The sequence below is a fragment of the Phaseolus vulgaris genome, chromosome 8 (assembly GCF_051622355.1).
Source record: "Phaseolus vulgaris cultivar YP4 chromosome 8, ASM5162235v1, whole genome shotgun sequence".
In the NCBI taxonomy this organism is placed as follows: Eukaryota; Viridiplantae; Streptophyta; class Magnoliopsida; order Fabales; family Fabaceae; genus Phaseolus; species Phaseolus vulgaris.
Window position 1 is genome coordinate 6,450,354 of NC_143505.1, and position 23,758 is coordinate 6,474,111.

General features: G+C 30.5%; 3 protein-coding genes across 7 annotated transcripts; 1 reads left to right on the forward strand and 2 right to left on the reverse strand.

The window, feature by feature from the left end:
• The first annotated feature begins 1,356 nt into the window (after window positions 1–1,356).
• On the forward strand, window positions 1,357–2,203 carry LOC137825954 (putative ripening-related protein 1). Its single transcript, XM_068631770.2, has one exon. It carries the CDS (start codon window positions 1,422–1,424, stop codon window positions 1,986–1,988), a length of 567 nt encoding a protein of 188 aa, XP_068487871.1. The 5' UTR covers window positions 1,357–1,421; the 3' UTR covers window positions 1,989–2,203.
• A 1,883-nt stretch (window positions 2,204–4,086) lies between these two features.
• Window positions 4,087–15,489, reverse strand: LOC137824353 (SPX domain-containing membrane protein At4g22990). 5 transcript variants are annotated; one of them, XM_068629975.1, is made up of 13 exons: window positions 15,227–15,489; window positions 14,982–15,100; window positions 11,699–11,790; window positions 11,530–11,605; window positions 10,832–10,952; window positions 10,001–10,312; window positions 9,697–9,810; window positions 8,621–9,075; window positions 7,266–7,567; window positions 6,461–6,633; window positions 5,625–5,815; window positions 5,007–5,140; window positions 4,087–4,549 (listed from the first exon to the last, which is right to left on the reverse strand). In XM_068629975.1, exons 4-13 carry the CDS (start codon window positions 11,580–11,582, stop codon window positions 4,311–4,313), a joined length of 2,094 nt encoding a protein of 697 aa, XP_068486076.1. In that variant the 5' UTR covers window positions 11,583–11,605; window positions 11,699–11,790; window positions 14,982–15,100; window positions 15,227–15,489; the 3' UTR covers window positions 4,087–4,310. The 5 variants fall into 5 exon arrangements, with proteins under 5 accessions (XP_068486076.1, XP_068486079.1, XP_068486080.1 ...); XM_068629978.1 differs by having other exon boundaries at window positions 6,461–6,627; window positions 15,227–15,408; XM_068629979.2 differs by having other exon boundaries at window positions 6,461–6,624; window positions 15,227–15,402.
• Window positions 15,490–20,754: 5,265 nt separating this feature from the next.
• LOC137824058 (uncharacterized) lies at window positions 20,755–21,440 on the reverse strand. The gene has a single exon (XM_068629490.2). The coding sequence runs from the start codon at window positions 21,350–21,352 to the stop codon at window positions 21,002–21,004; it is 351 nt and encodes a 116-aa protein (XP_068485591.1). The 5' UTR covers window positions 21,353–21,440; the 3' UTR covers window positions 20,755–21,001.
• Window positions 21,441–23,758: the final 2,318 nt, after the last annotated feature.

Below are 23,758 nucleotides of genomic sequence, written 5' to 3' on the forward strand. Positions count from 1 at the left end.
ACTTTGATTTCCTTCTCACATGCATGCGCTTCTTCCATTTCTATAATTTTTACAGCTTTTCTCATGCATCTACCAAACATTGCAAATATTAGAGAAGTGTAGAAGTAAAATAGAGAAATATGGTATAATGAAAGACATTTGTAAGTAGATTTCATATTACGAAGTAGACTTTAAGCCTAACTCAACCCCATAAAACCGACTCATAGGATTGAGGTTTGCACCCACTTATATACAATGAAATGCTCTAATATCTAATCGATGTGGGATCTCCAACATTTCATTTATTGTAATTGAATTCTAAATTAAGTTTGATTATGTTTTAATTTATATAGGGGTAAATCTTGATTTTTGGACAATTGAAACTGTTCTCCATGTTGCTTCTGTTGAAAAATTTAGGGTTATATTTTCTTGTAGTTGACCTTTTAAGTCTTTAAACTATATAATTAATGTAATACAAGACTATTTTAATGTAAAATTGTGATTGTAATAATGTAATTAATGTTTTACTATAAGTTTGGTATTTCATAACACTGCACCAACACTTTTAATTATATTTTCATAATTATGACAATACTGATTTTCATAATTTTATTTGCCTCCAAAAAGTAGATTCTCACAGGGTCTGTTTGTTGGGCAAGAGCTAACACTGTAATTAATAATCATTCATGAAAATAAATCTATGGAAAATATTTCATGACTAATTAAGTTTTTTCTTACACTAAACAATAAGAAATTTTGCTCTCTAGTGTTACCTTTGACTGACAACTATTTTTTTTGTTTAGGTTCCTTCCAAGTTTACAACAACGTACACCATCAATGCACATAATATGAGATATAATCCTTAAAGAATACTTCCTTAACAAAGTTTTTATTTCTTTATTTATTTGTGTGTATGTGTTGATGGTGGTAATGTTAAGGAAGTATTCGACTTCTAATATACTCAATATTTTATTTGTTATCTTATAGAGACTGCACCTTTGTTCTTATTATGCTTATCAATCTTCTTTCTTTTAAGGGTTCTGTCATTTTAATGTAGATCCGTTAACGTTATTCATTCATTATTATTTAGACTAACTTCTTGGTGCTATTCAAAATCAAGAAACCAGTTTTTTTTAGCTGCAACAAGAATGCTTATCATCCAAATAATAACATGCACACGCTCTGACTATTTATTGTCACTAGGACAAATATATGTTCCAAATCCAACTCTAACGTTTGCATGATTGGAACTTCTGCTTGTCATTTTGACAATACAAGACAGCTTATAAATCATTGCTTGACCCAAGAAAGAAACCTATTTGGAAGCAAACTCATGTACCTGATCAAGAGGCCTCTATATATACAAATGGAAATCTTCATATTCAAGCATCAAACACTGAAAAGAACAACAAAGAGTAGAAACAGAGAAGCTCATAGATAAAATGAAGAGGTTTGGCTCAAACGCATCCTTCATTCTATTAGCCACTCTCATCTTAACAAGTTGTTTTGTGTCTGAGGCTCAAAAGTGTCGACCAAGTGGGAGAATTAGAGGAAAGAAAGCCCCTCCAGGACAGTGCAACCAAGAGAATGATTCTGACTGTTGCAAAGCAGGCAAACTCTACACAACATATGAATGTTCACCACCTTTGTCCACCCACACCAACGCTTACCTCACTCTTAACAGTTTTCAGAAGGGTGGAGATGGTGGTGGCCCTTCAGAATGTGACAACCAATACCATTCTGATGACACACCCGTGGTGGCACTGTCCACAGGGTGGTTCAACCACAAAAGCAGGTGCCTCCACAACATCACCATCAGTGCAAATGGTAGAAGTGTGGTGGCCATGGTGGTTGATGAGTGTGACTCAACTAAGGGATGTGATGCAGACCATGACTATCAACCTCCATGTCCCAACAACATTGTTGATGCTTCTAAGGCTGTCTGGAAAGCATTGGGAGTTCCCCAAAATGAATGGGGTGGCTTGGATATTACATGGTCTGATGCTTGATATTGTAAGTGTAATGTTTAAGTGAATGTCTATGTTTGTGTATTGGGTAAGATCTTCAGTTTTCATTCCATGTGTATCATCTATCATGAATATGCAGTGAGTGTGAGTGTGAGGTTATCATCCTATTGTATTATATTAACTTTTATGCACCAATGCCTTTTGCTTAACTGGTTCAATAGGATTTATATTCAAATGTCGTTATGTTTATCGGATGAAAATGAAGAATGGTAAAATTGACGTTGAAGGTCCATCGAAGTTGCAGGAATGTCAATGTGACCAAAAAAGCAAATCCAAACCATAGTAACTGAATTTTTTATAAATACTTCTGAAGCAAAACAGTATATCTAATGCTTCTTTTGACAAAGTTGTCACATAGCTTTCATAAAGACACATGTACGCAGCCTGTAGTTGATCATCACGGAACTGCAGAGATCAGACTCAAGAAAAATTGGAAAAAGAACCGTTGGAACTATTTTAAATCTAAACCATTAATTAATTTTAATATTTGTTAAATTAAATATATAAAGTACCAAAAAAATGTATATCAATGGTGAGATTTGAAAACTGAACAGACCAGTTTTTTTAATCTGTGTTTAGAAAAATGGCGTGTTTTAATGTTTTATGTCGCAATGTTTCTTCACAAATATCAGTTAAAGCATCCTCGATTGAGTCTTTCTAGAATTTCCTACTACATATGCCTGGAGTACTTGGAGCTGTGTGAGTTTATCAATCCCCTTTTTCCAACAAGTAACACTGTTACACTGGGATAAAATGAGATGTGTGAGACTTTTCATAGATGAAATATCATTAGGCAGTGTCTCCAAATTGTAGCAAACTTTCAGATCAAGAATTTGTAGGCGCTCTCAAGTTGAGCAATGGAGGGTGGCAGCTCAGATATTCTTGATATCCCACCAAGACTAAGATATCTTTAATGCTCTAGATTCCACAACTCCTTTATAGGAATTCTTGACTCCACACCTCAATGTGGTGTGAAGGTGAATCTTGCCAATGACCAAGTTTAAGCACACATAAATTCTCTTTTCTTTATAACAGTACCTTAAGGGAAAATTGAGAGAGACAACAAGAAACCTCGTCGTGGATATTCTATCAAGTCTGGTGTCAGATTGAGATCTTGAGGCTGCACTAACTGATTGTTGTGTTGAATGTGGTGAGTGCAGCATTTCACTACTCTTCTGATCCTCCTCAGATGAGTCGTCAAAAGATACAAGAACAAGAAAATTCAAGAAGAAAAGATTCAAGAACAAGACAGAGGAAGAAAAATTCAAAAAACAAGAATCCAAGAAGAAAATTCAAGAGAAGAAGACTCGAGAAGGAGAATCAAGAAGAAAAAGATTCCAGATGAAGAAGAATATTCAAGAAGTAGAAGAAGAAGAAAAATCAAGGATAATTTAAGAAGAAAAGATTCAATAAGAAAAATATTCAAGAAGAGATATACTAGAAAAAAAAACAGAGATGTGAGACTAAGAGAATATTATCATTTTATTTTGGAATAAAAGATTGGTAGAAAATTGTATTCTCTTTAATTCAAGTTGTGTTCTAGTGATAGTAAATTGATGTGGATTTGTACTTGAAATAGACATCATACGGTAGTTTGACAAAATTTCCTGAAAAGGAAAAAAAATTGTCATTTTGCAGCATATATCCTTGTTTGAATCTTTGACAAAAGCAACTTATGGCTGATGAAAGGTTTCTTCTTTTAGTTTTTGTAAATTTCATCAGGATGTATGTCCTGTTCATTTTATAAACTTCATGATTTGCTTAGAATGGTCTTGCTATCGGTGACTTTTGATACTGGTAAAGGAGATGCCATGATAGACAAATATCCCGCTGCTGAAAATAATTTGTTCTAAAGATGTCTGCAACTATTTTCTCCTCATTCTGAATGTCCAAAGGATGCAATGTCACATATTCAATAAATTTTAGGTTTGATAGTCACAAACTCAACTTGATTTCAACGCCTAATGGCTTTTTAATATACTCTGGCTAGGTGAAATCTCCTTGCCGATTCTATTACTTATTTAATAATTTTGGCTTCAAGTTTCTGATTGAAACAGCTCAACATTAGGGAAAGAAGGTGTATCTTGAAAAAGAACAATCATCCACTAGGGAGATATGTTCCAGCATTATCTTTAAAAGCATATCAGTAGATGTCAAAAACGTTATTGTATCAACTTGATTCAGTTATCTGCTGACACCAACTATTACAGCATTTTACTGATCACAGGTAAGTGATCAGGTTACACAATCACTATATACACGTCAGATTTCAATGTTTTATTGAAAGGATGACTACTGTTTGTTCTAATAAAGAGAGTTGTAGCTGTAGCAGGTAGCAATAATGGATGAGACACTGATGAGAAGTGCAGGGAGTAAGGTGGTATTGAGGAGATTACTTTCACTGAAATATCCAGAGATTGTTATTGTTCCATCTGCAATTACTCGAGCTAGAGTTCCAGCTTCTGTTGACAGCAATCCCCCATTGAAGGTTCCACCTGAAAGCCTTGATGACATCGTTTTTGATAGAAGTGAAAGGTTCACTCCTGAAATCAGCAAACAAAATTAAGAGAGCATATTCAAGGAGCAAATTTCAGCCTCAGATTTTACCACAAGATTTGAACCAATTTAATGGATCTAAAATATTTTCATACGAGAAGATGAGCACAATACTGAAATTCCAGATTGTGACGAAAAGTATCATTTTTGTTTCCTTTTTTAATTCTCAATAAATGAGAACTAACCAACATGTTTAACAATTAATGGACTTTGTTCATGTGACACTTCTCAGTTCAAACCAAATGATCTTTCAAGTGGCCAGGTTGATCACAATATCATTGTCAGACCTTATTACTTGAAAGGCTTCAAAATTCACAATCATCTTAGTTTAAGTATTTCCATTTTCATTGATGATGCAAAGTTGTCAGCAAAGATTTTACTCATGCAAGTTTATATTTATTACAATATAAATTTTGGGATTTACACAGAGTGAGAACAAATTACCTTCAAGAACTTCAGCAGACACAAATGTGATAAGGGCTGATCCAACATATTGAGTCACTGAATAAGGAATCATTATATGGAAGCTTAGGAGTAATCCAATGCAAACCATGATTTCTGATGAAAGCAGAACTTGCCTGCAACCAGAAGCCGACCAAAATAGAATGATCAAATATGTGAGAAAATAATAGAGAAAGAGGTAAGACTCGTCCTTTTGAGATAGCAGATGAGAAATGTGGAACAAACACCAAATGTACATTATTAAACCATGAACAAGTAACTAAATTTTTATTTCAAATCAAATCCTAGAGATTTTTGAGGATCATAAACAAAATAACTATTCGAGTTGCAATTTTTAGGATCACAAGGAACTTGAGGTTAAAGGTAGATGAATTGTAATGTTAACTACAGTCTAAGTTAATCCAATATAATTAGCAATTACATGAGATTTTATATTTACTATTCTGTTTATTACGAGAAGGACTGGTTCTCTTTGATGAAACGTGATTCATTCCTAATACACTGTCTAGTCACTGACAAGAAATAATGAATATAATGATTTGAATTTTGATGATGATATTTAATAAGACAATATTTCCTTAATAATACTTGAATCCGTACCTTTCTTCAAACATGTTGCTGATGTAGTTTCCAACAACAATATTTACTGGAAGAACCGTAAGACCAAGACATGCAAGAAAAATGGATACGTTGCTGGTTGACCAAATAAAATAGTATTCTGTGATGAGGCTTGATTCAGCAAGTACAATCTCCATTGCATACTTGAGCATAAAATACACAAATAACTGAACCTGATAAATATATTTATAGTTAGTGCAAAAGCTTTAATCTTAGTTTCATACTATCAGTTGAAACTCCTTAATTTTTCCAGCATGGAAGCATGATAAAAATTCTATTACAATAATGAAAAAAATAAAATCTATCCATTCAATCAGTACAGAAATGATACTATTAGAACATCTAGAAAGCATCTCCTTTTATCTTCACTGCACCTCAAAATATTTTAGGGATCTTGTGATCTTTTAAAATTAGATAGGTATAGGTTCAAGGATGTTAAGAAATTATAGGATTAGAGAGTAGAGACGTTCAGATTGGTTAGTTTGGGAGAACAGACCAGTGGTTCAATTGTGAAAAGAGGAAACTCTTAGAAGGAGAAATCTTTCTCTTGTTCAGTTCATTTTCAATCAAGAAATAAAATAATTAATCTCTTTTCTCTTTTTCCTTTATGGGTTCCTAAAAGGAGTGATCAGATATCATACTTCTTGTATTAGTATAATAGGGTTAGCGCATCATAGTTTCTATCACATCCAACAATATTCATTCTAGATTATTCAATTGCTTAATCTCTCTTTCCCTTCTTAAATCCTTATAACTTCAACAAATAGAAATATAGGATTCTGTACATGAAACGAAAGTCATAATGATGGGTTTCTCACCTTTACTGATGGTGTAAGTAACTTGTATGCCACCACAATAGAGGTCACCGGTTTCTTAGTTTCTTCAGCATTGTCATTTTCCTCTTCTCCTTCTTCATCCTGCTCTTTTTCTTCTGAGTTCATTAGTAATGGTTGTGTACGCTCGTTCTCTACTGCAACATGTACTGCTGGTCCTATGCATTTTGATCAAATGAAAAAATGAAACTAATGGAACAGTGTGAGAGAAGTATATATACTTCAGATCAACTTGGTGTCTAGTTAGCCAACATGGTGGATTCATTTCATTTTAGTTTTCACTTTCAAAATGGTTGAGACTGATATTCCATTTTGTGAAAGGAGAGACCAAGTACACGGTGTACAACCATGAAGATGAGGATCAAACAAGCAATGATGAAGAAAATCAGTGAAAATATAATGAAACTGCAGCAACCTTGTGATGCTTTGCTAGCCAAGGATACAACACAATAGCTGGTACTTACAGGAATGGGAAAGGAAATTTCTTACTTGTATCTAACAATTCTAGTATAAATCTCAGTTTTTCTTATCCATGTCCCAAGCTTGGATGGATGTGGGAGATGTTTTCCAAGAAATGGAAGCTACAATCATGCTTAAAAATGTTCTTTTAGGGTCATTTAATGAACTTTAATAGACAAAAGAAGACAACAATGAATGAGCTTTGGGAGAAGTGCTTTATGGAGAAGTTTGACCGAATAGGCCCTTAATATATGTAGCAGTTGTTTGGGTTGTAGCAAGATCAAGGAGTCAAGTCTCAGAAAAGATAATAAAAAGCTTCAATATGGGGTACCTGTATCTGCTTCATATAGCACAAGTCTTCCTTCATTCTCATGAGTGGGTTCCTTGAAACAAATCCACAACCACAGTAGATAGAGAAGCCATGCAAGAGACATTACCCAGCCAGGCAGAGTGTCTTGGTTCATGGTGAACTTGTAAATCCTAAAATCTGTCTGTAAAAAACAAGCAAGAGCTGGACCACAAGCCATTCCCAGAGCACTTGCACTAACAAAACCTGCTGAAGCCTGCATCCGAAGTTTCAATGGTACACAGTCACTGATATAACGCCTATTAATAGCCCTTGCAGATCCTAGCCTGAAATATAATTATATTGACTGTATCAATGATGTGAAGTTAACAAAAAATGGCAATCACTTTTCAAAACAATGATGGTAAAGCATACATGTCCATATTTTTTCCCTTGTTGATCCATTATATGCATGTTAGGAAAAGAACAGGACAGGACTTGAGATTGAAAAGTTATACACCTTGGTTGTACTAAAATGGATAGAACCAAAGAGAACAGCACATGCCTAAAAGCTGCCTAAAATTTGTTAATAGTCCAAGTGTTCATTTTGACAAACTCCTCTATAACCTAAATTTATCTTATGGATGAGTTAAAAAATAGAATTTAGAGAAATTATTGTTGAGAAATCCCACTTGGTCCGTGTCAGTTCTTGGAGTGTGACTTGTATATTTAATTTTGCTTAATGCTGAGTATTAAGATAAAATATGACAGTTATATGTGAGAGATTCTATAAATGAATGTAAGTATAAGGTATTTTAGCTTATGGATATGTTCATTTCAGTTTTTTTCTTTTTTTGAATCTCCTGAACAAGTTTTTCTAAACAATCCATTAATAATATTTCGGTTATGGGAATACTAAGATGCATAATAGTATACTAATAATTAATCTATTTGTAAGAAGCACTCCTATGAATCATAACATAGATAGTCTCACATTCAAGTTAGTCAGTCAAGAAATATGATATTTTTCTATATATATCAGTAAAGGAAATATGTTTAGATAAAAAAAACATCAGCTACCAAAATATAGATAATTTAGCTATATTGCATTTGATTACCAATTTAATCAAGATGGTATGCAAATAATAGACTGTGTGTAAATATAACTAGGGTAAATCAGACATAGTTGATTCTTGACATCTAAGCTATGCTCCTCTAATTAAGGTAAAATATACCAGAATCTGAAGTAGCTATGCTTTATTATTTAGATAAGTCCAAAGTTACAGAAATTTTGTTAAACGAACTACTAGCTTTAAGTATATATGTTACATTCTTTTGCAAGCAAGAAAATAGCATATAAGTATATGGAAAGTATGAAACAGAGTACAGGAATAACTTACCCGCAGAAAAGACGTCCTATGAGTAGAACTACTATTGAATTCATATCAAAAGCCAACGCATACAAGGTGTTTCCAATTAGAAGAACAATGCTACTGAATACGAGTGGTCTTAGATATGATCGGTTTGACCATGCACTGAAATAAACTGAAGAAAACATCTGTGCAACAGCCATTGTACCAATGACCACACCACACACACTTGCTGCAGCTCCAAGGTTCAAGGTATAGTTGTCTGCCGTAGGTACAATAATGTAAGTGTTCACCATATACAAAAATGTGTTTGCCAAGTTCAAAAGAAGTGACATAAAATGATATCTTTCATCAACAATATGATCTTCAGATGGAGATGGTAGCTCCTCTTGCATGATAAAAGCATGTCTTCCCAAAAACTGAAGAAAGTTTGTTGAGTTTGATAATCTGCCTACAGCTTCTTTGATTGAATTGAGAACAGGATCCTTCAAGAGAAGTCAGAAGGAGACATTGATCAAGTGTTGCAAGAATACCATAGGAAAGAGGAAAATTAGAAATTGAAAACAGAAAACAATAAAAATTGTTTTCACTGTTTTTTGTACTGACTTCTGAAAACAGAAAATAAAACAGCCCCTTAGATATTATAAATTGTAGAATACCAAGGGGACTCTTTTAACTAAAAATGAATCTAGAAAACAAAAACAGGAAATGTTTTCTCAAAGTAAACAGGCCCTTAGATGTTATGAATTATAGAAGAAGAAAAAAACTAATGATGTGAAGAGTGAAAACCGATAACCCATTTACAAGTATTAACCAAAGTTTAAATCTATAAAATACCAAACTGAAATTCCAACTTGAAAATATGATTTGTTCCTCAGATGTGATTATTTAGCTTCAGATTATTGCATATAAGTCAGTTCATATTTTATAATCAGGAAAATTAAGAGCCATGCATAATTATTCTAATACACATTCAGAGCCTATGATGTTGTTGATAAACACAATTTCAATATCTCTGTGCTTCTCTTTTAATTGGTATCAGAGCAAACACAAGAGTTGGTAATGCCTAGAAATATCATGCATATAATGGATCAGAAACTACTGACCTGATGAGTATAAGAAGGCTGGTCATATATAGAAATGTAGGTTCCTTGACATTGTTGTAAATCTTGAAGGTCTGCAAGACCATGAGATAAAACACCAACAACTGCCCCAATGCCCTGCAAAGAAGCTATTACATGATACTGCTCAAACGAACAAAGAGCAAAAAAATAGAAAATAAAGAACCTACTACATCATACAGTCTCACATTTTGTAACATTAGTGTTGTGACATTAAACAGGATGATACAGCTTCAAATAATTTGAAGTAAATTTTAAAAACTGTGGTATTCAGGGATAGAAACATTACCACATGCCTGAAAATCTGCCTTAGTTGGGAATAAGGATGATTTGCACGTGTCTTGACATAATAGTCTGTGAATTTATAGCCAAACCGTTTGTCAATCTTCTTCAAGATCTTTCTCAAACCAATAGCATTCATTTCCACAAAATTAAGAAGCCTTAAAAGATCTCGTCCCACATCTCTATATGCTTCTTGGAGTTCAGAGATGTTTGAACTATTTGGCTGCTGTATAAGAGTATAGTGCTCTTTTCCAACATCTGACAGCCTGTGTGCAAGTACTCCTTGTTGTTCAAGCAGAAACAAAACAATTTTTTCAATCTGCAATTCATGATCAAGGAAAGATTATTTAGAATTTATCATACTCAATTTGTTTTTTGAAAATTTTAAGTGACATTTTGATTTTATAACACAAAAGCTCTCTGGAACTTCTCTTTGCTTCTTGTAAAATGATTACCCTGAACTACAAGTTTTGTTCATGGGAAGTTAACAAAATGAAGGAATATCAGAAAGACCATGTATGTATTCAAGTATTATACACAGTGAGGGTGTCAGTTTTGGTCTGGTTTTCTTCATGTAGTTGCTATCTGAACTTCATGGTTATTTCAATTAAAAAGGGACTATTTTAGAGTACGTACTAGTTAATTCCTATGATAAAATTTATAATCATGTCTCGTGTGCTTATCCTAATTAAAGCATCTTTTGTAGCAAATGAGTTGAAATACGTTTGATAAATTCATATAAGCAAAAAAAGGATAAGATGAACTTTTTCACAAAAAGTGGAATTTGTATTTCAATGTTATAATTGCTAGTCATGTATAAGTGACAACATTAAGTCACCTGATTGTCTAGCAGCATTGAGAAGTCTCTGAAAACATTATGACGATTTTGAGCTCCAACCTCCAATTGTTCTACATATCTCTTGACTTTCTTCTTTATTAACTTATAGTTGATATAATATCTGAAAAAAGTTTAAACAGTTTTACCAGAATTTAAACAACCATTTCCCATTTTGGTGCAATTAGTATCATTACCACCATTAAAACAAAAGGGTTAAAAATATGATTACCAAATACAAAAGAAAGAATTCAACAATATCATAATTCATTAATCATGCCATAAAAAAAAAGTTCAGAAAAATCTTATGAAATCATTTTTATTTATCATCATCATACTTGCTATTTAGAGTAGACTGGTGGTGGGTCAGAGGAAGTGTATAGATGCTTTTATTGCCTTTGTTCCTTAAAAAAACTCTTCTACCAGAGGCTTCTTATTAACAATGATTCTGAAGGCAATAGCTACCTCAGAATAACAACTTTTTTCTCTTATCTCTGTATACATGTATGTAGTGCCAGTAATTGTGTAGATTAGTCAGTCCAAAATAAAAAAAAGTAAATAAAGTAATGTGATATCGATAGAACAAAGTCAAGGTGGAACAAAACATGGAAGGTGCTACACAGTATAATATAATAACATAAATATGATGTAAATGAATAAAATTCTTCAAAATTTTGATAGAACTGATCAAATGAACGTACCCTTTCCATTCTTGAATCTGTAATTCTCTCAACTTTTTACCGTAGGCAACCATACTGAAGAAAGAATGTCAGTGAACTGTAGAAAACCAGGAAGGAACAAAGTTAGGACACCTACAAAGCTACAAAACAATCTCAAACTTTGTAAGACTATGGAAATGGAATCATGAACCTGATAATAATAGCCGCAACTCTCTTTCCACTCAGAGATCAGTTCTTCAATTGGAAGACCACAAAGAAAAGGAATACTTGTAAGCTCAGAGACTGCAACCTCAGTTGTTAAGCCCAATCAGAAACACTTTAGTTATCAATAAAGGAAGCACAACATCGAAGAAATAACATAACACAAATGAAAACTTATGATCTTCTTCATGAACTGTTGATATCATAAACACAAAAATTCATTTTGCAAATCAGCACTTAAGTCAAAATCCAAAATAGCAATAGTGGTTTTATGCAGAAGTAAAAACACCAAACATGATTTCCAAAACTAAATGATCACCAGGAAGTGAGGAAAGAGAGAGTGCAGAAAGCAACGAAACCAATACCAACTTCAAAATATTGAAACGTAAACACCTTGTCTATGTCATTGTCAGGGACATGGATATAATGTCTTGTGTGTTCTAGTATGATCAGAAAGAACAAAAACATGCATAAACAATTCAGAAACTCAAGTTCCCATGACAAAGACATACCAAGGAAAGGCTGTTAAACTAAGTAATTGCATGTGACAGAGAATCACAAATATTTGGTATACTAGAAATAGAAGTATGCATGTTTGCCGATAGAAAAATTTGAATTTCTTCTCATTCAGTATAAAATCTTCAATGACTATTTATCAACAAATAAAAAGCTTCTGTTAGATCACTTTTAAGCTAACAAATTTATCGTAATTTATATTTTAAGATTAAAGGAGAGTATAAAAATAAATAGCTTACTTAAAAAATTTAAATTAGTTATCGGTTTTAGTCCAATTTTTTGGGAGAAAATATATTTTATAAATATATATAAAAAAATTTAAACATAAGTCTCAAAATATACAATTGATTATGCAAATTTATAAATATATATATAACATTTATTTGAATTGGATTAAATTATTGTTTAAGTTATCAAAATTCATTGCAATATAATAAAAAAATATTTTATATACTAAAAAAATCATTAAATAGAAACTAATTTTAGAGATAACAAATAATTAGTTGTTATATTGACAAAATTAGGTACTATTTTAAAGACTAAAAAAATTATTAGTTTCTATTATTGATAAATAGTTTTTAAATTGATATCTATTTAGTTAGCAATATTTTTTTACCAAATTTAGAATCTAAATGATTGGTAGTTAAAACCTTGCTAACTATTTATTAATAATAAAAACTAATTTAGAAATTATTTATCAATAATAGAAACTAATTTAGAAATCAATAATTTTATTTAATATATAATTTAGTCAATATAACAACTAATTATTTTTAATCTCTAAAGTTGGTTTCTATTTAATGATTTTCTAATAGAGAATATCAATTTGAATTAACCTAAATCAGTTTTTAAAATTAAATTTAAAATTTAATCTAATCTAAAAGAATAGTTTATATATTTAATTTGTTAAATTTTTAATTTATTCAGTTTTTTTGTCTTTAATTCTTTTTTCAGTTTTATTATATTGAATTAGTTTATTGAAGCTTAAATATATTTTAAACTTTTAATATATAAACAATTTGAACTTTTCTTTATGAACAGCAATTGGAAGTACAAATGTAAAGATGATAGAAGAAGCACGTGACATGAAGAGAAAGTGTCTTTACCACCACACACGTATGCACTAACCTATGCATGTGGAGACAACTTTTATTTTATTTTTTTCACCATCAACTAATTAAAAATGTATTTTATTTTTTTATGAATAAGTGGTTTAACTCAACTTCCATAAAACTGACTCTAATCTTTAGTCAATGTGGGATCTCCAACACATCCACTCACGCCGAGACTACCAACTCGTGCGTGAGACTATATATTATGGGTGGTCCGATAGCGGTCCAATAGCGGGTAGCACGATAGGTCCAACACAAACACTCGTTAGGATAGATTCGAAATGACTTTGATACCAAAGTGGACTTTAAGCTTAACTCAACCTCATAAAACCGGTTTTAATTTCTAGTCAACATGGAATCTCCAACAAAATATATATATATATATATATATATTTAAAAAACTTACAAAATATTTTCACACGAGAGTCATGAGTGATCCTGATGAGAAATCTCTTTTAGAAAGAATATGGACCAAACAAAACTATATTTTCATAGAAATATTAAAGCAAAAGTTAAAATGCACGAGTTTAGATCCTCCTATTGCACCATGAAGGTGATAGATAGAATCTTAAGAACACACAAACAAAAGTATTATTTCAAAAGAATATACAACACAGAATAAAACTGGTATCACAGAGGTTGCTGTCACTAGTGACTTATCAGTTTAGCTTTCTGGGATTATGCATAGGTAAATCTTGAAAAATCATGCATCACAAAATATTTTCACAAAATACAGCTATGAGAAAAGAAATAATGAGAATTACTGTTGTGTGAGAGCATAGCAGTTGCTTGTAAAATTCTTATAGAACTAGCTAAAGTTTAAGTTTAACTAAAGCAAAAATAACTTTTCCATCTAAAATAGAGTTCTTGTTGTGTGAGTGGAAAATAAAATAAAACTCACTTAAAATAAATTAAGAACTAAAGTTGGTTTTTTTTTATTAGTAGGTGGATATCTAAGATTTTAGATAACAAGAAAGGAGCCACTAAAAAGAGACTTAAGAACTCATATTGAGTTTTTATAATAGGGATAGAGATACTCTTGCACTAACTAAAATATTTCTTAATTTATGATAAGTAAGGGACCCAATTACTCTTCTGATTAGTAAAGAGGTAATAATAGCAAATCTAACACAGTTCTATCCAATCATTTTTTTTCCTTGCAATGGATATATGGTCTACTTTTTCAGATTTGTCTCAGTAAAGTAAGTAATATGAATAATTAGTGAGAAAATAATGGCCAATATTTTAACACATGCATACATTATATTAACCATGGATTCTCTCATTGATAAAATAGATTTATAGAGTTGCTTGTTTTAGAAGAATCCAATCCTACTTTTCCTTGTCTGATTCTTTCCTACTTCTGTGTTAAAGCCATGTTCACTTGCTGATATAGAAACCAAAGGAATTCATGTTTACATGAGGAGAGAAACATGAGTTTCAGACTGCCAACAGATTCGAAGTGTATCTTCAAGTATTACATAGTACTCATGAACGAGACTTAGATATATATATACCATAAGAGGCAGATCCTATTTTAAGAAATTGTATATTATTTCAAATTCTGAAGTATGCATGAAAGTGAAAATGAAGAAGAAAAAAACATAGGCACGTATTCAAATTAAAGATATGCAATGGACTTACCATAGCTGAGATGAGGTTGAAGATATCATTCCATTTCAATCATGAGTGCAGTGTTTTTGGTTTAGTACTTTAGGCACTTGAGTTTGACAGAAGCTGAACTGAATGGAGCAAAAACTTACCTGAAAGGAAGTATGGAAATTAAGTCTACTACCAAATGCATGTGGTAGTGTTAGCAAAAGCTCCTAGATACACAGAGACGTGTGTGTGACTTGATAACCAAATCCACTTTTACAGGCCAAACTCACCAGTCACCACTGTGCAGCAATCTTGGCTTTTAGACAAACAAAAGGCCACATTCACATGTTATACAGAACCCCTCTATTCAATTTATAGCATGGTAAGAATCACCATGATGATCTTAGAATGATAGATTACCAAACTTTTTTTTATCAGTAGTGGACAGGTGTTTTGTCCTGAGTCCAAAAGTGACTTTATGCAGTTTAGTCAATTACTTTTGTCCATAGTTGTTGATAATTACTGTTATATATGTCTTCTCTTTTCTGTCATTAACAGTGTTATGAACAAACTAGAGTATTTGATATTTTAAGCACTACTATACCAAAAACATAAAGGACTTCTAGAGTTTATCAGAAACTATAAGGATTGCTCTATCAATGAGTCTTAACACATACTTTTCAAGAACTTTATGTCATATAAACTTTAACAATTCAACTGTTAATTCATAACCATCATAATGGTTGAGTCAAATCTTATAAAAAAAAGTAAGTCATGATATAACCAAAATTCTTATTTTCAATTTGTTTAAATGAGTAAATACTTTAGAAAAAAAAAGTAAAAGCAAAATGAAATGAGATTTTTCTGAAGTTAAAATTAGTTTATGTTATGAAAAAAATCTTACTAAAAAATTTATGAAAACATATTCTCATGTTAATCGTCAAACTAATATAAAATAATCTAAATATAAAATCATTAAATAAAAATTAATTTCACAAACAAAAATAAATAATTAATTAAATTAAATATTATTTTAAAAATTAAAAATTATTGATATTTAAATTAATTTTTATTATTAATAAATAGTTTTAAAATTGATATCTAATTAGTTATTGTTCTCGAATGGGTGTTTGGATCTAGAAAACGATTGCTTTGCTCCTCCACTCGATCAGTCGCTTCCACACTCAGCTTCTTGCTTCGCCTTTCTTGGTCATTTGGTAGCACAGGCTCGGATGAGAATTTGGGCTATTTATATTACCTTAATGGGCCTTTATTGGTGGGCCGGATTAGGAAGTTGGTTCGTGTTTAGGGTTGTGCTAAACAGCTCTATGGGTTAGCCTTGCTGACTTGGTTAACCCATAGCTTATCGTCATGGATCGGTCGGCCACGTGTTGTCAGGTGACCTTCCTATCGTGGCGAAGTGGTCAGATGGTTTGGGATTCTAACTTACTCACGACACTCGTCCGGCTATGCCAGTACAGTTATAAACTTTAAAATCTAAATAATTAATACCTAAAATTTAGTTAACTAATCATATATGATTTAAAAATTATTTATTAATAATAAAATATAATTTAGACATCAATAATTTTTTTTAGTCTCTAAAATAATATTTAACTTAATTAATATAGTAATTAATTTTTCTTATTTTTAAAGTTGATTTTTATTTGATATTTTTTTAATAGATACTGTGTAATTTTAGTTTAAGGACATAACAAAATCTAGTTGGGTTGTAATTTTAGTTTAAGGACAGAAGAAAATCTAGTGAGGTTCCATTTTTGTGGCATTGCCGGGTACCCTGTCTATTTAATACCATTGCACATGTGTCTTTCATATTTAAAATAATAATATAGTAATTTGTATGGTCCACAGAGAATATTCTTCTTTTATCCATATCACAGTGATGAATAATATACATGGTCTCACTTTTTCCCACAATTTCTTTAAGTATTATAAATGTGGGTCACTCATACATATAGATAAGGACATGTAAGAGTATGTGCTGTCTAGGTGTTATTCGTGAATCAAATTTGCCAAAAAGTAAGTCACAAACCCCAAATGTGGTAGTAAACAAACTATTAATGTAAACCATGGGTTCATTTTATGATATATATGGTTCTTGATTTTGTTTTCTTTTTTATTTTCCTAGAATCAATGAGAAAGTGAAAGGCTTTTTGGTTTGCAAATTGCAAGTTTTCCAAGATCAAAGTCATCCATTGAAAACTAAAGGGCCTAAAACTATGCTTTTTCATGCAATTAACTTTGATTTTAGTGGGATAACTGAAAAGTTCCAGCTGATAAATTTTCAAAGATTTTCAAAATCAAGAAAATGTTCGAAACTACGATAAAATCATGAAATAAAAATTAATTTTAGAGAAAAATAATAATTAATTGTTATAATAACTAGATTAGAGATATTTTAGAGGCTAAAAAAATTATTAATTTTTAAATTATATTATATTATTGTTAAATAGTTTTAAATTGATATCTAATTAGTTACTAAAGTTTTAACTACTAATTATTTAGATTCTAAATTTGGTAGTAAAAATCTTGATAACTAATTAAATATCAATTTGAAAACCATTGAACAATAATAGAAATTAAGTTAGAAACTAAAAGTTTATTTAGTTTTTAAAATGGTCTTTAATTTAGTTGTAACTAATTATTTTTTATTTTTAAAATTAGTTTTTATTTCATGATTTTCTTCTAGTGTTGTATTTTTATAAAAATATGTGTTTGTGTTAGGAATTTAAACATGAGTTGTGTTAAATAACAATATAAAGAAAACAAATCATAAAAAAATTATTTTTAAGTTTTGAATTAAAATATAGTCTTACATTTTTTATATGATTTATTATTAAAAAAGATTTTTGTTCTGTATCAGTGATTATATTTAATAATTACATGGATTGAAACATCTTATTAATTTAATTTTTTTTAGCACTCTTAATCTTTTTCATTGATAAAAAAAAATTAATGATCATGGCTAATAGTGTGTGTAGTTTACCTTAGTGGGAGTCCTTTGTTTTTATTTACTAGTGTTAGGTTAAGATTTTTTAGTAGGCGTGATTATATTTTAAGATCCAGCTTCATAATTTAATAATCTTCCGCACTAAAAAATATCTTAGCTACTTTTGTACTTTTGGCTATTAATTAAACTTCAACATGCTAATTGTGACCTTGCTAATGATAAGAATTGTGTAGAGTGAAGAATTTGGAATTGGCCATTTCTTACTAATCCATTAAAAAAAATGTGTTTTATTTTCAATACATATATAATTATTGGAGCAATAGTTACAATATTAATTGTGTGAAATTAGTCTTTGACCTACTATTTAATAATAGATAGAAAGAAAATGACAATAATTTTTTACACATTTTTCTTCTTATTTATTTTCAGTCAATATAAAACTGTTACATCATACTTAAATTAATTCCTAATAATGAACCATATTCAAGTTAATTCGATTTATTGTTAACCCAAAATTTGAAAATGAAATCGCCTAAGTGCCTTTTCATTCACAATCCAGATTTTGGAATGGAAAATCCAAACTTGGGGCATTGATTATGCATGAATACAAGCTTTTATCCAGATTTTGATTTTCTGAACCCCTTAATTACTAACTGCACTCCAGATTTTTTAAAATAATTGTTTTATCCTTGGTGGTGTTTTATTTGAATTTTGGATAGCCTTCCTTTAGTTTTGTTTCGTAGTGGCTGTTTTACTCCATTTGTGGCTTTTTCACCAAGCTTTGGTGGTGGTTTTGAAATTGTGAAAAAGGTAGGAATGGGTATGAAAGATTGAGTTTTTGTTTTGTTTTAATAGTTGCTACACAGTTTCTCAGTCATCTAGCGGTTTTTGGAATTCATATTCCGAAAGTTTTTTTATTAAAAAATACTCCTAAAAAATAATTTTAATTTTGGGATAGAATATTTTGGAATAGTAAAAGTATTGCTCCCAAATTACTACTTAACCTTCCTAAATAAAGTTTCCTAAATAATTGCACAACATATAACACTTTGGATGAATATAGAATAAAAACATACAATCCAAAAAATGATAAAAATCTTCATATACATAGTCATGAATCCCATATTTATTAAAAACTCAAATAATAACTCATTCGCAATCACTATCTATATATCACTTTAATCTTATTATCAACCATTCACATGTTCGTATATCAAATAAAACACGATAAAAATCTTTAATTTTACATTAAATATATGAATACATGTTAAAAAATATTTCCATATTCATAAAAATATATTCCAGAATATACACAAAACTTCAAATATGTTAGGAACTTTGCAATCCGAAACCTTCCCTAGATTATCGCACAATCCATAATACCCTAAATTCTAAATCCTATAAATCTATATCAGGAATATTTTCGACATTCACGACCTTGTGGAGGTGCAGCTTCAAACCATGGGGTGCAGAATGCAAAGGCCTATAACATTTTGCTTGGTCCAAGTCCAAAGTTGCTTTAAATTATCCAATGACCCAACCCGTTAAAGAATAAAGAACATTGCGTTCTTTTTGCACTCACATTTTTCACACCTCAAGCTCAAGAAGTTCATAAGTAAGTTGGCTTTAAATATCTTTTACCAACTTAAGTGGTATTAGTAAGTTGTACTTAGTTGTTTAATGCTTTAAGTTAATAGTTTTTTTCTACTTTTTTTTTTCTTTTTCACTTATCTAATATTATCAAATAAAGATTTTCAAGAACAAACAATAAATAAATCGTAACATTTGATCATTTCTCAACTCTTTTTTTCCAGCGAAAAGGATCCCTTCCCTGAATTTTTACATTTTCAAAATTTAATTTTTGAAACTTTAGAAGTAAGTGAATGTGTGTGTATAAGTACTGTTGAGAATAAAATTGACAAAAAAAGAGGATGCGCTTTGAAAAGTAAAGACCTAATGAATATTTATATATTCAAAATAAAACAAATGCATATATATATATAGTTATATTTATTGAATATATTGTACCCGTAAATTTTGGATAAAAATTACCTACACCTTAATAAATAAAAAACCTTTATAAGTGGTTTTTATAAATACCTAATAGATTAATTCGATTCCAGGTGCATGGATATACAACCTTATTCTTTAACAAGAGATGCTCAACTACTTTGATAACATGAAAACAAAATTTAGATTTTTAAAAGTTTAAATTTAAAGAAAATACAACAAGGGATTATTCTCCATTTAGAACTTCAGTGGCCATAGCTATTCCTTGACAGATAAAACTTTTGGAACTTTCTTTTGAGAAGTTTTCTGATCTGTGAGATTCTCATTTTTCAAGTTATTTTGCAGCTAAATATTTTTATTTTTAGTCAAATAAATTGTAAGATACCTAAAAATATTTCATCAAATACCATATATGTGTAGTTGCTCCAACGGACAAATTGACCAATCTGATATTGACAATAAATAATGTGAAAACTTCTAATCTAAAAATAATTGTTTGGTGTTATCACTGCAGAAAGAAAGAAAAAAATTGATGGATCATTCTTGGGTTTAAATTGCCCTTTTCTTTTCATTTTGTTCTCCTCTAAAGTCAAAAAATGTGTTTTAAGAATGAAATATGAAATTACTAGTTAAAATTATAACAAAATATATATGTACAAGTAAAATTATTAATTAACAGTTATTATTCTACCTTTTATTTTCTTTAAAATACATATTAGACTATTCTCCTTTTTTCTTCTGGTGGGAATAATCTTAACTTCTCAGTTTCACTTCTGAAAAGAACCAACCCTGCTACAATTTATCACCTAAAACCAAAAACCTTCTGCTAAGCATATATGTACAGAACACTAAATTCACTTTCACATTAACATAGAAGCTATATACAATACAATCTGAAAGAGTATATAAGACATTTTCTTCCTATATTAATTAAGCAAAGTGTAGTACATACAACAAGCTAACCAAAACTACACTAAAAACTTTTTAAGGTGCTAATAAGGAATTTTTCTTCTTTTCCTTTCTATATATGGAAGAAAATAGATACATATATACACACATAGATGTGTAGGAATTGAAATTTCAATTATTTGTAGCTTTTTGTTGTGTGTGAGGGTGTGATCTTGATAACAAGGCCAGGGAAGACATCATCAGGGTCATGGATGTGAGGGTTTTTTTCCACTATGAAGGGGTCACCACATTTGTCACTGATTGTGTGAAGTGTCTCTCCTTCTCCAACCACATAGATTTCATCACAAGGCTTGGAAAACACCTGGTTGCCCCTCAACTTCCCCTCATCATCCTCCTGAAGGGAAGAACTGTCACTGAATATGCATAGCAGTATGAGGGTCACAAGAAGACATGCACAGAACCATGAGGCTGGATCAGCCATCACTTTTGAACTTGATCTTGGTGCTTTTCTTGGATTCAAAGCCATCACTTTGAGAGAAATAGAGAGAGAGATATGAAGTTGGAGTGAGAGAGACTAAGTGTGGTTTTTGTATTAGAGTTTATTACAAAAGAGGCAAAGTGTTGAACACCTTTTATAAGCCAAATTTGCTCAATTTAATTCTCAGTTTAACTTGTAACCACTCACTTTTCACAGTCAATATATAAGTCAAAAATTATTATTGATATATATATATATATATATATATATATATATGTGTGTGTGTGTGTGTGTGTTAAGTTTCTTCTTATTATACTTTAATATTAATTTTTATATATTTTTAAGGAAAGATAAATTTAACAAGGTCACCTTTAAAACTTAACTTTTATATGAGGCTGACACCTTAGGCAATTTTAGGATAGTTACTATTATAAATCAATTAACTTAATTATTATATTTAAAAAATTATAATTAGATAATAATATAAAAAATTACACTGACATTTTATAGTATTTACTTTGATACATTTTAAATTACTATTTTATTTTTAATGTAAAAATATGAAACTAGAATAGCTACAACTATAATAGTTTTACAAAAAATAAAACCTGAATCTTTGTTAAAACTCAAGGTGTACAATTGTTAGAATGGAGATTTCTTATCCATCGAATATAGTTCATCTTATAAATAGATTGACTCAATCTAATTTACTTAATGGAATATGATATAGATTGGTAGATTAATCCCCTAAATTTTAGGAATATTTTTTTAAATTCTTTATATATAACAAAATAATATATATATATATATAAAATTAAGACTCTATAATTAAAAATTAAAAATCTTCATATAATAGATGCATAATAAATTAAAAAATTTAAAATGTCATATTAACTTATTCTTAATTCTTATAAATTTCACTGGTCATTTTCAACTCATTACAATAGAGTATCCAAATTTTTTTTTCTATTATAAAATAAAAAATCATTTTCAATTTTGTTTGAATCCCGAGAGTTTAAACCCGCTTGTGCTAAGGGATGGCAAAGCGGGGCGGGCCGACCCGCAGCCCGCTGCTAAAAAACGCGGGGTGAGCTGACCTTTTCAACCCGCATTAGCCCGCGCCGCATTAGTCCGCGGGCCAGCAACGGGACGGGGCGGGCTGGCCCGCTAACCACAAAAAAAAAATGGATGAAAGTTTTTCTAAGGCGGCATCCAATGTTATTGAAATTGAAGAATGTCAATAATGTTTATGTTTAATGTTTTTGAATTAATGTTTGTTTATGTTTAATGTTTTAGAATTAGGTATTTTTAATATTTTGAAAGTGGAAGAATAGTGATATTTGATATTTTAATGTTTTGATGTTTGACTATGTTTAAAAAGGAAGAAAAAAAAATAAGTTTCATAGTAACAAATATATAGGTTTAATTTGACAATTTTTTAAGAACAAAATGTAAAAAAAAAAAAATGCGGGCTAGCCCGCAAACCCGCAGGCCAACTCTCATACGGGGCGGGTCGAGAATTCTAGCCCACAATAATTTTGCGGGCGAGCCAACCCGTCCCACATTTTCGCGGGGCGGGCTGGTCCACTTTGCCACCCTTGTGCCGGTGCTGAGACGAACCTGTCCCTTTTTCACTGGTTCTCTTCCAGAAGAATGTTAGCAGTTCAACTTTTTTTTATTTTTACTATAGATGAAAGTTTATATAAATGACATATATTTTTAGTAGATATTGTTTTTCATGAGTTTTTTTTTTTCTCATTTAAAAGTGAGATTTGTAAAGAAAATTATAATTATTCTACCGATGATGAGGTTTAGGTGTGTGTTGATGAGTATTCAAATGGTCACACAACATACAAGGTTAACGATGCAACAAGTACTTCATAATAAACACTCACAAATCAAGATTAAAATAAAATTGGGTTCAATTAGACTAAACCTAATCCGCCAAATACCCAACACAACCATATAAATAAGAAAATAGTCTACGGCTAAAGAGAACTAACTCTCATCTGAACTAACATCATTTACTTTTATCAAAAATTAGATTGAGCGTCAAAATATAATTACTCATGTCAAGAATTTAAAAACCAAAAATATAATTACATAAAACCAAAAAGTATAATTACATATACCGACTCAAAGATAAAAAAAAGCCGAAAAATCCAAGATTGATAAACTAAAAAAATAAAGCATAGATACTTACAAGAAAATTCATAACTTCTAATAAATTCTAGTAATATAAAATATTACAAAACAAGTATACTAAAGATTGATGTTAACACTATTAAAAAGGTTTTTTTTTTGTCACGTTGATGGATATTAAAGTATATTTCCACTAAAATTAGTTAAAAATAAATAAAAATGGTCAAACAGTATCTTAATCTAAAAACTCTCACTAAGAGAAAATTCACAGGTGAGAATAATAGAGAAATAGTTCCATTAAATGAAAAAAAT

Bases quoted from the DNA above. Each gene is read 5' to 3' on its own strand.
- LOC137825954 (XM_068631770.2), top strand. From the start codon at position 1,422: ATGAAGAGGTTTGGCTCAAACGCATCCTTCATTCTATTAGCCACTCTC.
- LOC137824353 (XM_068629975.1), bottom strand. From the start codon at position 11,582: ATGGTTGCCTACGGTAAAAAGTTGAGAGAATTACAGATTCAAGAATGG. The intron at 10,953-11,529 runs GTACGTTCATTT...AACTTTTTTCAG, and splicing joins CAGATTCAAGAATGGAAAGG to ATATTATATCAACTATAAGT. The intron at 7,568-8,620 runs GTAAGTTATTCC...ATTATATTTCAG, and splicing joins ATAGGACGTCTTTTCTGCGG to GCTAGGATCTGCAAGGGCTA.
- LOC137824058 (XM_068629490.2), bottom strand. From the start codon at position 21,352: ATGGCTTTGAATCCAAGAAAAGCACCAAGATCAAGTTCAAAAGTGATG.